We start from the raw sequence: 15174 nt of genomic DNA, 5'->3' as shown, positions 1-15174 counted from the left end.
GCTAGAGGATACGCTACGAGCATACATTAGCAAAAAGAAATCAGATTGGGAAGAGTATCTTTCTATTTTGGAGTTTGCTTTTAAAAGTGAAAAGCATATATCAACTAGGTTTAGTCCCTTCTTGCTTATGTATGGTTTTTGACATCGATCACAGATGGGGAGGCAATAGAAAAAGGGGACGGGGCGTGGTAGAACATCGGTGCTCAGTGATTGGAGCAAAAAGAAGTTTTGGAGTTCCTCACCCACCACCCGATGGGCGAGTCCTCCCCTCGAAAGAGAAAACGTTCCACCCAACTTTTCAACGTGAAACGTGGGGATGGTAGTTGATCTTTGATGCACTGGATGGAAGCCTTTGGTTCTTCCCCCATGCCATCACCCATAGCTATTTTGAATGTTTGTGCTGCCGCTCTATGTGAACGAAGAGGACGGAGGTAGAACTTTTAGCGAGGGATATAGTCGAACTTGTGTGAACCCAACCTATGATTCAGCGGGTCTCCACACTCTCTCACCTCTCATTAGAGAACAAAAAGTGTATATTTGTGGTGGTCGCTTTTTTAAAACATGCCACGTGGATCAATTTGGGGCAGCTACCACCTTTGGTATCTCTTGTGTCTGAGAGAGCGCGCTGCGCGATTGTGTTGGGGAATAGACACACAGAGAGAGAGAGAGAGAGAGAGAGAGAGAGAGATGGGGGCAGAAGCTGCGAATGCTGAAGGTGAAAATGTGTCGCCTCCCGTGTCTCTTTTTGTGGCAGGAGCTCCAGCACTTGCAACAGAACCCTCGCCACCCCCCACCGAGTCATCATCACCCTTCTCTTCCACAAGGAGCAATCCATCCGTAAAGAAGGCAAACGCGTCATCTCCAAATGAACAGGCCAACCCTAAAAAGCCAAGGCGGGGTGCTCGAATTGTTCTCACGAACCCTCCCTCTGCATTCCACCCAGATATTCACCCTCCATCTCTTGTTCGCGTCCAACGGGCCCTCCGTGCACACAACAAAGAAGAGCATCCCAGGAAACTTCATCAGCTAGCTCATCGTGCTCTTCCCGTTTCCCCATTTTGCGATGCACAGGGTCATTTTATCTTGCAAGGCAACTCTGGAGGTTTTTACATTGGCGACATGCTTGGTGGCCTACCGCATGGCCTGGGTCAACACCACATACCTCACCCTGTCTCTGGAAAAATGCACATGGTTTACAATGGCGAATGGTCATATGGTAGCAAGACTGGATTTGGGTCCGTTTTTTACACGAATGGTGAGGTACGATTGAAAACAAATCAGCAGATGATGATGATTATTTATCAAAAAAATGTAGCTTTTGAAGGCACCTAGTTTTCTGGTTGCTGTCAGGATTTGTTGAGGGTTTTAAAAGGAACTGGATTTTTTTCTTGAGTCTTTTTCATATCTACTCAGCAAAGTGTGTTTGTTTCGTGCATGAACAGGAATATAGAGGTGAGTTAAGAAACAATCAGCGGCGGGGCCGTGGCTGGATGAAGTACAAGGACGGCTCTTTTTATTGTGGAGACTGGCTGCGAGGTCGAAGACATGGAATTGGTTTGCATGTACGTTTTCCCCTCATCAAATGTTTCTCTCGTACTATAGGAGGCATGGGTCTCTTGTCATTTATAGGTAAGCCTAGGGCAGTATTTTTGCAATAGAGATGATCTCTGTAAACCTCCACAGATGGAGAAGGATGCAGACACAGACACAGGTATTCACAAATCCTGGTAAACCTTGGAGTATGTGCCAATTTCACACTAATACGTTAAACTGTATTGCATACAATATCATTTTGTGGTTTTGTTTGATTGAGGTAGTTTAGACGATGTGTTGAGTGAACCTATCCAGAGTAATCCATCACCAGCTTTGCCTATAATGGGTTTTGCAGTAAGCATAGAGACCCCTTGGTCTTCAAAATGTTGATTTTGATCATCACTTTGCTCTTTTGCAACTTGTTGAATGTGATGTAGTTTTAGGGACCTAGAGATTTCAAAGTTGAAGCTCGCTTTATATTTGGAGAATTGCACCATGGTGATCGATAACCATATCTCAGGATGCGTCATAGTTCAAGAAGAGAGAGTTTTGCATATCTCTCACCTTGAGACTCGAGGAGCGTTGAGAGCCACTCTCTCTATGGTGGATTTTAGGCATTCTGGTCTCTCTGTCTAGACTGGGCAGGTAATTGATCATTCTATATTTATGGAGACACAGACTCTCTTATAGAAAGGATGGTCCCTCCCAAAGTCCAAGTCATAGCAAGAATCTTCCGAGCCGCACAATGACTTTCTCTATAGATTCTCTCTTCTTTCACTACAGGGTGCTGATTCTCTCTTTGTAAAACCTAAAATTTACCTCTTTAACTTTCTCTCTTCCCTCGTAGAATTTTCTCTCTCTAAAAATCTATCCTGTTTTTTTCTCTAGAATTTACAACTCTCTCTCTCTCTCTCTCTCTCTCTCTCTCTCTCTCTCTCTCTCTCTCTCTCTCTATCCAAGAGTATGTGAATCAATCTGTCCTTGAAAAATTTCAACCATAACATTCACACATCTAAAGTCAGTCGGCAGAGTTTTGTCACCTTGTCAGCATCCCAAAAATGTCGAAGAGAAATTGGTTGACTCTATTTCATATGAGAGCACGCGTGTGTGGAAGAGAGAGAGAGAGAGAGAGAGAGAGAGAGAGAGAGAGAGAGAGAGAGAGAGAGAGAGAGAGAGAGAGAGAGAGAATAGACACAAACACTGGTATGGGGAAGAGGGGGCGATCAGGCCCCCCACTGACTACCGGAGCAAGAGATCCGTGCTATGATCAGATGATATATGAAATGTGTACCCCCTGGCCCCATATATATGAGTGCCCAAGGTGGGTGTCCAACTCAAGTGGGCGGCCAACCCCAAACTCGGGTGGTTGGACAAGGTACAACCTATGCTATGGGTGGCCAGCCCGGAGACACTAGCCGTACAATGAAGTGCCCTAGACCTGTGTGAAGCAGTAAAGTGGTGTAAATTTAACACATACGCCACCTTGGGTTGTGAGTGCGCGCATGTGCGGAAGAGAGAGAGAGAGAGAGAGAGAGAGAGAGAGAGAGAGAGAGAGAGAGAGAGAGAGACGCTGGTATGGGGAAGAGGGGGCGATGAACCCCCCATTGACTACCAGAGCAAGAGACCCGTACTATGATCAGATGATATATGAAATGTGTACCCCCCTGGTCCCATATATATGAGTGCCAAAGGTGGGCGCCCAACTAAGTGGACGGCCGGCCCCAAACTCGGGCGGCCGGACAAGGTACAACCTATGCTATGGGTGGCTAGCCCGGAGACACTAGCCATACAAGGAAGTGCCCTAGACTTGTGAGAAGCAGTAGAGTATAAATACTTGGCAAAGTTTAGAAACTATCCTGCTCTTGATGCAAAGTGGAGAGAGGAGAAGGACTTGGTAGATACTCCTCAGATACCACCGCTTTACCTTGCCAGATTTGGTTTAGCACCAATTATTCCAAAAATGCACGTCAAATAAGTAGGTTGAATCTGGGGCAGTGCATGCTACACAAGAGGGGAGCCACTCTACTCCTTTGTCACAGTTTGCGTAGAATGAAATGTTAGATTTACTTGGACTAGCCTTCCCTTCTCTTTCCTTTCCTTGTGTGCTAGGACCTGCTCATGTAAAAGAATCTCCTTACCTTTGGTTGCTCCTCTTGCTCCTTGTCCTCTGGCACTTCACCTTTGATAGGTCTCAATAGACTCACATGAACTGCATTGTGAATCTTCCAAGTATCTGACGTCTAAAGACTACATTGTTGATCTTTTTTGAAATCTGGGAGGGCCCATAGTATTGCATACTTAGATGTGGAAAAAAACTCCTTACCTACTTTTTCTAAGGCGTGCCTTTTCAAACATAAGAAACACCAGTCATCTTCCTTCGACTGCAAGTCACGGTGAAGCTTGTTTGCTGCCTTATACTATTCTTGAGACTTTTGTTGCAAAGCCTCCTTAACCTTGGCAGCAATTTCTTGATCCTGTACAAAACGATTTGCCCATAATATTTTGTCTTTGGTGCACAAGATAGGAACCTTCTTGCCACCCTTGATAATCTGAAATGGTGTCTTCCTCTTTGAATTATGAATAGTTTTGTTGCAAGCAAACTCAAATATTACTTCCATTAAGACTTATTTTTAGAGATGTAGCATTTCAACGAGGCTAACTGTCACAAATTGTTGACGTGTCAAGCCACTGAAGAACGGAGCTGACTTGCAGATCCCGGCCAAGGGGCCTAAACCCTAGAAGAAGCAGAAGCAGCAGAAGAAGTTTCACCAACACACAGAATGGCGTAAAGATTGATGTTGTGGCAGAGCTACACGGAATCCCGCATTTTATGCTGACATGATGACGTGGCAACTGTATGGATGCCTGAATTTCAAGCTGATAGGTGCTGACTTAGCAGTGTATGGATTTCCGCGTTTTGCATTGACATGTGCTGACGTGGCACTGTACAGATTTTCGTAATTTACGTTGGGAAACTTTTTGAGCACCTTCTTTTGGGCGACTTGCTTTTGAGTTAGAAAGATTTTCATGTAACTGCTTTTTATGGCCAAAGGCCTTTTGGAAATTTTATTAAAGAATCTTTCTGTCCTGACCCCAAACTTATTAGCCACTCCCACCCTTACTTCATCGTGCATCGGGCGTGCTCCTGTCTTCAACGCTCTATCTTACAGGGCATAAGCCATAAAGATCACTTGCAAAGAAGGATCAAGGATTTTTTGTTTTTTTTCAAGCCGCTGTTCTTCTCAGAGGTAGTGCCATGCAGTGGTGGATGTCTATAGCTACCAAGCCGCACACTCCAAGGACTTGGCAAGCTTTCAAGAAAATTTTTGCCTAAAGTTATATGGTTTCTAGCAGCTTCTGGCAGAGGGGGGTATCCTAAAATGCTTGCCGCGGAAACCCTAGTAGATTACAACTTGCAGTCTTTAGACATCTCTCAAGAGGTCTCTTTTTGATTACCTTGAAGGCCTGGTGTGATTGGTATATGTCACAAACTGGTGACGTGGCAGGCTTCCAAACACACACACACGGTGACTGCGGTAGAAATGCCACGTGGCAGCAGTACGGACCCCTGCAAAATGCGCTGGCAGGCTGACGTGGAAAACCCTACGGAATCCCACTTTTCACAGCGTTGATGACGTGGCAGCCTATATGGATTTCCGTAAATTGCGTTGGCTGATTTTTATGGCAGCTTTTGGGCAAATTGCTTTTGAGATGAAGAAGATTTTCGGTGTAGAGATTTTTGGGGCTCTGCTTTTGGGCATCCCTTGTACTAATAAATAAGTAGGCAGGGCCTCACTTCTCAGAGCATCTGGACGCAAAGTCTGAGAGTGAGCACTTGCCTACTCTCTTGTACTTTGAACTCAGATTAATACAAAAAGAAATACCGAAAGGGGCGCCAATCTTTGGGGCCAATACCTTTGGGCATGGAACTACTCCGGGCTGTGTCAATTTTGTGAACTATTTTGAAGCGATTCTCTATTGTGTCGCGGTAGAATCTTGACTTGGGGTGTCCAAGTTTGTTACAGTGGTATCAAAGCGCGACCGGGAAATCTGATCCTTTTCTCATGGCACTTATGGATTCCAACCAGAAATAGTCGACTTCTTCTGCATCTGCGAATGCGGGAGGAGATCACGAAGAAGATTCTCATGAGCAATCAGAAGAAGAGTACGGCCCACCTTGGCCTACTCAGTTCGAGATTGAAGAAATGGAACGTCAACAATTAGTTAACGAGGCAACAAAGCAAACGATTAAAATTGCAAAGGATCCAAAATTTGCAAATTTTTTGTCTCAGCAATCCCTCGCAGAAGTACACACCAGCCTTTACGCAGAAGTTCACACCCATTAAAGAGGCCATAGAACCACCCATTAAATCGGCAATCAAGAAACCTCCTTCTCCGAGGATGTTTACAGAGCAAGAATTACAAGAGGTGGTTTAGACACAGATGACCCGGCTTTTGGACGCAAACAACAAATCCAATAAGCACGATAAAAAGCACAAGAAAGGGACGGGTTATTTGGGCCATCAATCTTCTTTTGCATTGGCAAGAAAGCAAAAGAAGCGTGTACGATTTGAAGGACTACCCAGTTCTTCTTCTTCTTCTTCTTCTTCTTCTGGCAGTTCTTCTAGCTCTTCTCACTCGAGTGAAGAAGACAGAAAAGGCAAAAAGCGAAGCAAAAAGCAAAGCTTCGGAAAGGGCAAGAAAAGGCAAAGAAGCCTAAATTTTGCCCAGTTCTGACAGTTCTACAGAGGTGTCATCCTCAGACAGTTTGGACTCCGAAGATCACATGTTTTATGCAAAGAAGAAGCATTTGTACTAAGCCAACCAATTAGACTTCCTCGAAGATAAAAGCAAGAAAGTAAAAGAATTCAAAGAAGGTGGACAGTCAATTAAGTTTGACTCTTTTTCTGGATTCCGGGACGCTCTGAGGGCTTTGGCCTTCATACAGCAGTGTGACATAGCTTTCTCTCGAGGGCATTACTCAAAGCACTCCAAGATTAGGAGGGCTACATCTTTCTTCAAGGGAAATGCTCGAACATGGTGGTCCACCCTTCTTCTAAGAAAGGAAGCTCCAATTAAATTGTTGAAATTCAAAAGGCTTTTTATTTCTTCTTAGCTGATTCGGGAGTACGAACGAGATATACGATCTTCTCGGAATCATCTTCAGATGACCAAGGGAGATTCTTTGGACGTTATTGCGAGAGATTTTGGAACTCTTTTCTACCAGCCTCTTCATTTAAGAAGGTCTCATTTAAAGAACAGATTGAGCGGTTTTGCTGCGGACTTCCTACAGAGATCCGAGACTACTGCTTGGAACAAAAGTCAAATTCTATTCAAGAATTATGGGTCATGCGAAACAGGGTTTTGCGATACATTTGAGCAATTTGACTTACCCCACTGATGAGATTTTGACTCAAAGAACCCAACAGACTTCCAAAATGAACGTAGAAAGAGAAAAAGTTCCCAAGAAAAGAAAGACAAGGATTCATGACCCCGGCTCACTCTTCGAGAGAGGGCCAACTACATCAAAGAGGGGAAGTGTTTTGGATGTGGGGAACATGGGCACGTCTCCGCGAAGTGCCCTAAAAAGGAACAGCAAGAACAGAATGAAGACAAGCGAGAGAGTTTGAGAGCAACAGAGGAACGTGGCACAAAAGGCAAGAGGATTGGTTCCAGATTGCATGGATACTGACCCAAGCACGATTAATCAAAATATAGAACTTTGCCGAGCTTGGGGCAAAGTGAAAGATCAAGAAGCCCTGATTTTCTTTGATGGAGGAGCCAAGGCCAACTTCATTTCACCTGAATTGGCGGCTTGGCTCGAGATTACATCCGATCGGATGGGACCACAAGCAGAGGCAGCTCTAGCGGCACTCGGACGGGACATAGCCATTACACTTGTCATTGGCAAACTTCGGTTGCATTGTCAGGGTATTTGGCATATTTATAGAGGACGGAGGGGACGGGGCCTAGGGACGCATAACGGTTGTAACCGGGCCGGGGACGGAGGGGAATGGCAGGGAACGTATGGATTTTCATCCGACCGGCGGGAACGCAGGCTGCCGCGGACCGGGGACGGATGGGGACGGCCGGGAACGGGCAGATTTTTAAATGTTGAAAAAAAGACCGTTTTTAAAGGACAGAGGCAGCCAACGTCTATTTTTTTGGGGGGGCTTTGGCCCTCGGGAGGCTATAAAAGCACCCTTGGGCCTTTGGGTCTCTCAAGTTCCATGAAGGCTCAAGTGACAAGCCTCTCCTCTCTACCGTCTACTATCTAGACTCTACGCCATACGGTCTACCTTCGGGCGCTCAAGCTCTACCCTTGACTCTTGAGTCTCTCTACCCACTCTCTCCCTCTTCTACCTCTCAACTTTGAAGCTCTCCTCTACTCTGTCTCCACACAAGCTCTCCTCTTAGCTCTACTCTCTCTCCACCATCATGTCATCTCAAGCTAATTCCACTTCTCAAGCCGGCTCTTCTCGAAGGAGGTCCGCCGTGCAAACATGGTCGTGGTGTGATGAAGTCGACTCTAACGCGTGTGGTAAAGGTGGTGGTGCAAGACCATGGACGTGCAAGCTATGCCCATACAGGAGAATGGGTGGTGCAAACAAAGTGCGAGCCCATCTTCTTCATGAACCCATCACGAGGTGAAGTTTACCCTCGAGTGTCTCCCGAGAAGAGGTTGGAGCTTCTTGAGAAGCTCGCGGTGTATGAGGTCGCGGAAGCGGCCAAGAGGGGCCGTTTTGTTGCCATTGATCCCTCCGCCACGGGCCACGGCGACACCGCGAGAGCAAAGGGAGGCAAACCTTGACTCCACCTCTCAAGCGTTCAAGACAAATGCATCTACACCGTTCTCTTCCATTGCGCATCGCCAAAGCACCCTCAACGAAAATTGGAATCCTAAATTGAAAGAAGAGGTAGATAGGTCAGTTGCCCGATTCTTCTTCCACGACCACATTGCCTTCCATGCTTCGCGGTGAGTTTCCCTTGGCATATGCACATTGCAATTTCCCATTTTGTATTCATTATGGGGTCTGGACTCCGACTCTCCATACTAACACAACATGCTCATTTTGTGTGGATAGGTCTCCATACTTTCAAACCATGGTTACGAAATAGGGGAATATGGCTCCTCTTATGTGCCACCTTCATCGGAGAGGCTTCGCACCACCCTCCTTGACAAAGAGAAGCTTGCCATGGAGCAAGCAACCCAAGCAACAAAGGAGTTCTGGGAGACCAATGGTGTCTCTCTCCTTGTAGATGGATGGAGCGACACCCGTAAGCGGTCCACCATCCACGGAGTGGTGGCCTACTCTCGGGGGGAGATGTACTTTGTGGAGTCACATGATGCATCTGATAGTGGCAAGGCCGCGGAGATGCTTGCTGCGGAGTGGACAAGCACCATAGAGATCACCGGCCTGGAGAATGTCCTTTCTATAAATGCAGATGGAGAGGCGTCAAATAGGGCAGCCGGGGCTATCATTGAGGGCATGTATCCTAGCATCCATGTCACATTTTGCATGGTGCATTGCCTCAAAAACCTCCTCAAGGACATAGGGGGCTTGTCATGGATTTCACCCACCCATTGATGACGCCTCTCAAATTGTCTCCTTTGTGCTCAACCATCAAAAAGTGCGCCATGAGTTCTCAAAGAGGAGCCACTTGTCCTTGCTCAAATATTCAAAGACAAGATTTGCATTCAATTGGCTTATGCCAGGCCGCTTGTCTACATGTGGTGGAGCCTCAAGGGGCCTCTTTCTCAGTGATGAGTTCCAGGCCATGCCGGAGTCTACATCAGCAATAGGATTGAAATGCCGAGAATGGGCCAACGACGCCACTTGGTGAGAGGAGGTGAAGACTCTTGACGCCATGGTCAAGCCTATTCTACACCTACTTCGAGTTGTGGATGGGCTTGCAGCCATGCATCGACAAAGTCTACGAAGCCATGGATTGGATGATAGAGACACTTGAGAAGCTTGTGCCTGACTCTGTTCAGTATGCAGAGATTCATGGCTTGTGTGAGTCGAGGTGGAATGGATACTACTCTCCACTTCATGTGGCAGCTTATGTGCTTGACCCTGAGTTTCAAGGAAGGCGTCAAGAGACCGACAAGGAGGTGAGCAAAGGATGGCGGCTTGCATTGTTGCGCCTTGGGCCTAGCAGTGAGACTAGGCGCAAGATTAGAGACGAGCTACTCAACTACAGGCAAAATAAGGGCTCCTATGGATTTGTAGATGCACAGGTTGATCGCAACAAGATTGGCTCGGTTTTGTGGTGGGAGGACTATGGAGGAGATGTCCCACATTTGTAGCGCTTGGCTGTTCGTGTCCTTAGCCAAGCATTACCACTAGTTGCATGGAGCAACTATGGAGTGTGTACAGCCACATTGCCTCTAAGAAGAGGAATCACCTTGGGGTTCAGAGGGCCAATGATTTGGTGTTTGTGAGCGCTAACTTGCACATGCTTGCCAAGAGCGTCACACACAAGGCAGATCCCTTCACTGAGTGGGAGATGGCACAAGAGAATCCATCTATGGCCGAGACACTTTTGGAGGAGCTAGAGGAGGACTTCGAGACTCAATGCGAGCCTCGCGAGGCCTCATATGTCGCTGATGACCTTGACTACGACAATGATATGGAGATTCAGTAGGCGAGCACTTCTTGAGTTTGATGATCATTGGTCACTCTCGAGTCTAGAGTCTACTCCTCTAGAGTCTACCTAGCCCTTTGTACTTTTTGTTATCCTTGAGGCTTGTCCTAAGTCCTTTTTGAGCCCTTGTGGTACGCACTTTTCATTTTGTATCCATCGATGTTTTATTAGCACATTTGCCTATATGATTCGTGCTCTTTGGTCTATTTAGTGTAAATTTGTGGTCAAAGTGATGCTCTATGTGTGTTGCATGTGTGTAGGTCAAAAAATGCATTAAAAACTCTGTTTTTTTTTTTTCGTTCCGACCCCGGTCCCCGTTTCGTGACTTTTGCCGTCCCATCCCCGTCCCCGTCCCTGTCCCCGTTCTTGACCCCGACTCGCTGTCCCATGTAACTCTGGTATTTCGAGCACGAGGCCTTTTATATAATGCCCTTGGAAGGTTGTGATGTCCTCCTTGGAGTCCCTTGGTATCATAAGAACAACGCTCTGGTCGATTATCAGGCGAAGAAAGCGATGTTGGCAAATGAAAAGGGCCAAAAAATTGTACTTAATGTGAAATTGAAGGGCGAATCTATCCCTATTGTATCGACTTCGGCCGTTTCCAAATTAAGGAATCCAGTTTGTCTGTTTACTCGATCTATTTGAAAGCGTTAAATGATGAACACAGGACGAATATGCCTGAACTTGATAAAGAACGCCAAGATTTTCTCCACACTCATGCCGATTGCTTTTCTGAGGGCCTGCCAGGCGAGTTGCCACCATCTCGTCCTGAGGATCATACTATTGATTTGATACCTGGAAGCACACCACCGAACTGGCCATCTCACTGTGTGAGCCGAGCCCAGAATGAATAGATTATGAACCAAGTGAAAGACCTTTTGGAAAGGGGTCTTATCCAGCCGAGTACTTCACCCTATTTCTCTCCGGCGTTGTTGGTTTTAAAGAAAGAAGGATCTTGGAGAATGTGCATTGATTATAGAGCTCTCTATAAAATCACCATCAAGAACAGATTTCCGATTCCAAGGATCGATGATATTCTTGACAGATTACAGGGACCCTCTTGTTTCAGCAGGATTGATTTGAAAAGTGGATATCATCAGATCCGAATCACGCCGGGAGATGTCTACAAGACAGCTTTTCGGACGAGCTTCGGTTTATATGAATTTTTGGTGATGCCTTTTGGCCTTACCAATGCTCCGGCGACTTTTAACCGAATGATGGATAGGATTTTCAGAGAGTACAGATATTAGTTGGCACTTTCTTTGATGACATTATAGTCTTCTCCAAGGATGAGGGAGAACATAGACAACATCTGCTACAAGTCTTTCAGATTTGCGAGATCACAAGTTAGTAATCAATGTCAAGAAGAGTGAATTTTTCTTACCGGAGATACACTTTTTGGGACACATTGTCTCAGCGGCAGGAGTACAAATGGACCCAGCAGATTGGCCCGATTTGAAGAATGTTCATGAAGTTACAAGCTTCTTGGGCTTATGTTCTTACTACTGGCGGTTCATTAGAAAATTTACAGAGGTTGCTTCCCCTTTGCATATTTTGACACAGAAAGGAGTCCCTTTCTCGTAGGGACCCATAGAGGTGACTGCCTTTCAGACTTTGAAAGAGAAATTGACTACAGGACCAGTTTTGACTTTGTCGGATTTGCAAAAGTCGTTTGAAGTATATTGTGACTCTTATGGTCGTAGTCTGGGTTCGGTCTTAATGCAAGAAGGCCATGTCATTGCCTACGAGAGCCAATTGTTTTCAAGGCTGGAATTGACAACACAAATTTATGAGAAAGAGCTTTTGGCGGTTATCCGTGCTCTTACTCAGTGGCGACATTACCTACTCGGAGCCGATTTTACGGTCTTCAGTGATCATCAGAGTTTACGCTACTTCTTGTCACAGAAGCAGCTTTCAGAAAAGCAGATGGAGTGGGCTAACATCTTGTCACAATTTCACTTCCAGATTGTCCATGTACAGGGACAAAAGAACTTGGTGGCAGATGCTTTGTCCCGGAAGCCGTTGGTCTTGTCTATTTCTGCGATTCATCATAGAAGCTTCGAGGACATGGTCGATCAGTATGCCATAGATCCAAATTTTTCGGATATATTCAGTCGAATACAGAATGGGGAGGTAGTAGCAGGATATTTCATACGGGATGGCTCCTTGATGAAGAAAACGATGTTGTGCGTTACACGGCCGTTGAGGGAAAAAGGTTTAAACCGAATGCCACTGTCCACCATTTACGGGTCACCGTGGCATTGATACCACCTTGAAAGGTGTGGAGCGTTACTTCTTTTGGCCGAGACTCAAGAAGGACGTGGATGATTTTGTACGCAGTTGCTTGGTATACCAAAAGGTCAAGTTTGGCAAGCATAAAGCACAGGTATTGTTACAGCCTTTTCGAAGGCGATTACAATTCTTTCAAGAGGGGGGTATGTTACAAACTCGTGACGTGGCAGGCTTCCACACACACACACACACACACGGTGACTGCAGCAGAAATGCCATGTGGCAGCAGTACGGACCCCGCAAAATGCACTGGAAGGCTGACGTAGAAAACCGTACGGAATCCCGCTTTTTACGGCGCCGATGACGTGGTAGCCTATACGGATTTTCGTAAATTGCGCTGGCTGACTTTTATGGCAGCTTTTGGGCAAATTACTTTTGAGATTAAAAAGCTTTTACGTTTAGAGATTTTTTGGGCTCTGCTCTTGGGCATCCCTTGTATTTATAAATAAGTGGGCAGGCCCTCACTTCTCAGAGCATCTGGACGCAGAGTCTGAGAGTGAGCACCTGCCTACTCTCTTGTACTTTGAACTCAGATTAATACAAAATGAAATACCGAAAGAGGCGGTAGTCTTTGGGGCCAATACCTCTGGGCACGGAACTACACTGGGCCGTGTCAATTTTGTGAACTGTTTTGAAGTGAATCTGTGTTATGTCGTGGTAGAATCTTGATTCGGGGTATCCAAGTTTGTTATCTTGCGGCTATCATCACTGCCACAAGAACACTGTCTGTCGTGGTTTGTTTTGACTATTCAAGTGCTTATGGACCATGCTGCGGTCAGCTACGACCTTATGGAAGGAACCTAACCCTAATTTTTCGTGTAGGTTTTAGGATGGAAAGTCGGTCGACTTTTCGAGTTCGACTGATGTCGAGATTGCTTTTTACGTTTGAGTTTTGTTTGAGAACTTGTTTGGTGATCCTATTTGGAATTTGGTTGAAATAGATGGTATTTGTTTTAAACCTGTCTTGGTGCCAATTCGAATCGTTTGACTTTGGTTTTAATAATGGTTTCAATGATTGGTGATTTTACTTCCGGGTGGAGTAGTGAGAAATGATATTTGAGAATGCTTGTTCATACTCATGGCCCGAACCCTTGTGGTTATTTGCGGGGGGAGTATTTGTAACAAACTTGGACACCCCAAGTCAAGATTCTACCGCGACACAGCAGAGATTCACTTCAAGACACTTCACAAATCAAAAGAGAGTCGACACGGCCCGGTGTAGTTCCGTGCCAAGAGATATTGGTCCCAAAGACTGGCGCCCCTTTCGGTATTTCTTTTTATATTAATCTTTGAGCAAAGTACAACCGGCCCGCGGGTGCTCGTTTTCAGACTCTACGTCCAGATGCTCTGAGAAGTGAGCCCCCTTGGGTCACTTATAAAGGTTTTACAAGGGTTTATAAAAGGAGAGCCCCAAAAGCATTAAACTTCAAAAGCAATGTTTCCCAAAAGCTAGCGCTGCCAAAAGCAGCCACCGTAAATCGTGGAAATCCGTACAGCAGCCATCTTAGCATGCTCTCGGCTTCTTATTAATGGCACCTACGCCCCTCGGCAAAGGTCCATAAGTTGGACATGCCATGTCCGAAAAGTGCTCAAAGTTTACTGCCTGTCCTCCCTCTTTGAATTCTTTGGGCTTTTTGCCCTTTGTCGTCCAGGAAATCATATTGATTTGCTCTGTAAAAGTGCTTTCTTTTTGCATAAAACAGATGATCTTTCCATCGTTTCTTGCCCTTTTTGTTCTCATCACTTGAGTCAGAAGAAGAGAGTTGTCCGAGCTGTCAAAAGATGAGGACAAACTGGGAAATCCTTCGAAGCGTATATGCTTCTTTTGCTTTCTGGCGTTTTCAAAAGCGGATTTTTGACCCAAGTAACCAGGGAAATTAGTTCCCTTGTTACGTTTCTTTAGTTGCTTTTCCGACGGCTTCTTCGTCTCCAAAAGCTGATTGATTTGGGCATGGACTGCATCATGGAGTTCTTCTTCAGTAAACATCCTCGAAGAAGGAGGTTTCTTGATTGCTGGTTTGATTGGTGGTTTGGTGGCTTTCTACCACTGAGTATGCACTTCAGCCATGGATTGCTGAGACAAGAATTTTGCAAACAGAGGATCTTTAGCAAATTGAGGCATCTGCTTTGTGCACTCGTCAACCTGTTGTCGACGTTACATCTCTTGGAGTTCATACTGTGTAGGCCGAGGTGGCTGTAACAAACTTGGACACTCCAAGTCAAGATTCTACTGTGAGAGGACAGGAATTCACTTTAAAACAGTTCACAATTCACAATTGATTCTACACGGCCCGACGGAGTTCCGTGCCTAGAGATATTGGCCCCAAAGACTGGCGCCCCTTTCGGTATTTCTTTTTGTATTAAAATCTGTGTTCAAAGTACAAGGGAGTGATTGGGTCTCTCTCTCAGACTCTGCATCCAGATGCTCTGAGAAGTGGGAGCCCAAACCACACTTATAAAGAGTTACAAGGGATGCCAAAACCAGAGCCGAAAACCATACATCATAGCAGTCGCTCGCTGCTGCTGCTGCCGCACACCCCCCCCCCCCTCTCGCCATCGTTGCCCCCCCTGCCCTCGCGCGCCCTTTGCCTTCAACTGTTGCGCGCAGCCCCCCAGCGCGCCCCCCGCCCCACCCGCTGCCCAGCCCGCGCCTGCTCGCTACCACCCAGCCTGCCCGCTGCCTGCCTGCTACTTGCCCCA

At 46.1% G+C, this 15174-nt stretch overlaps 1 protein-coding gene across 4 annotated transcripts in view; it reads left to right on the top strand.

Annotated features, from left to right (window-relative positions):
* The first annotated feature begins 607 nt into the window (after positions 1-607).
* Positions 608-15174, top strand: part of LOC147463309 (uncharacterized) — an 81027-nt gene continuing 66460 nt past the window's right edge. For 2 of the 4 annotated variants that reach the window (XM_086528441.1, XM_086528433.1), the window contains exons 1-2: positions 611-1260; positions 1443-1562. In XM_086528441.1, the coding sequence (XP_086384567.1) occupies positions 688-1260; positions 1443-1562 (693 nt within the window). In that variant the 5' untranslated portion in view covers positions 611-687. Of the gene's footprint in view, positions 1261-1442; positions 1563-15174 lie in introns of all 4 variants that reach the window. The other 2 variants (XM_086528449.1, XM_086528425.1) reach the window with 2 other exon arrangements.

The sequence above is a fragment of the Adiantum capillus-veneris genome, chromosome 2 (genome assembly GCF_014529385.1).
Source record: "Adiantum capillus-veneris isolate H3 chromosome 2, ASM1452938v2, whole genome shotgun sequence".
Classification (NCBI taxonomy): domain Eukaryota; kingdom Viridiplantae; phylum Streptophyta; class Polypodiopsida; order Polypodiales; family Pteridaceae; genus Adiantum; species Adiantum capillus-veneris.
The sequence above is the reverse complement of the archived record's forward strand: the minus strand, read 5'-3'. Positions and strand labels throughout refer to the sequence as shown.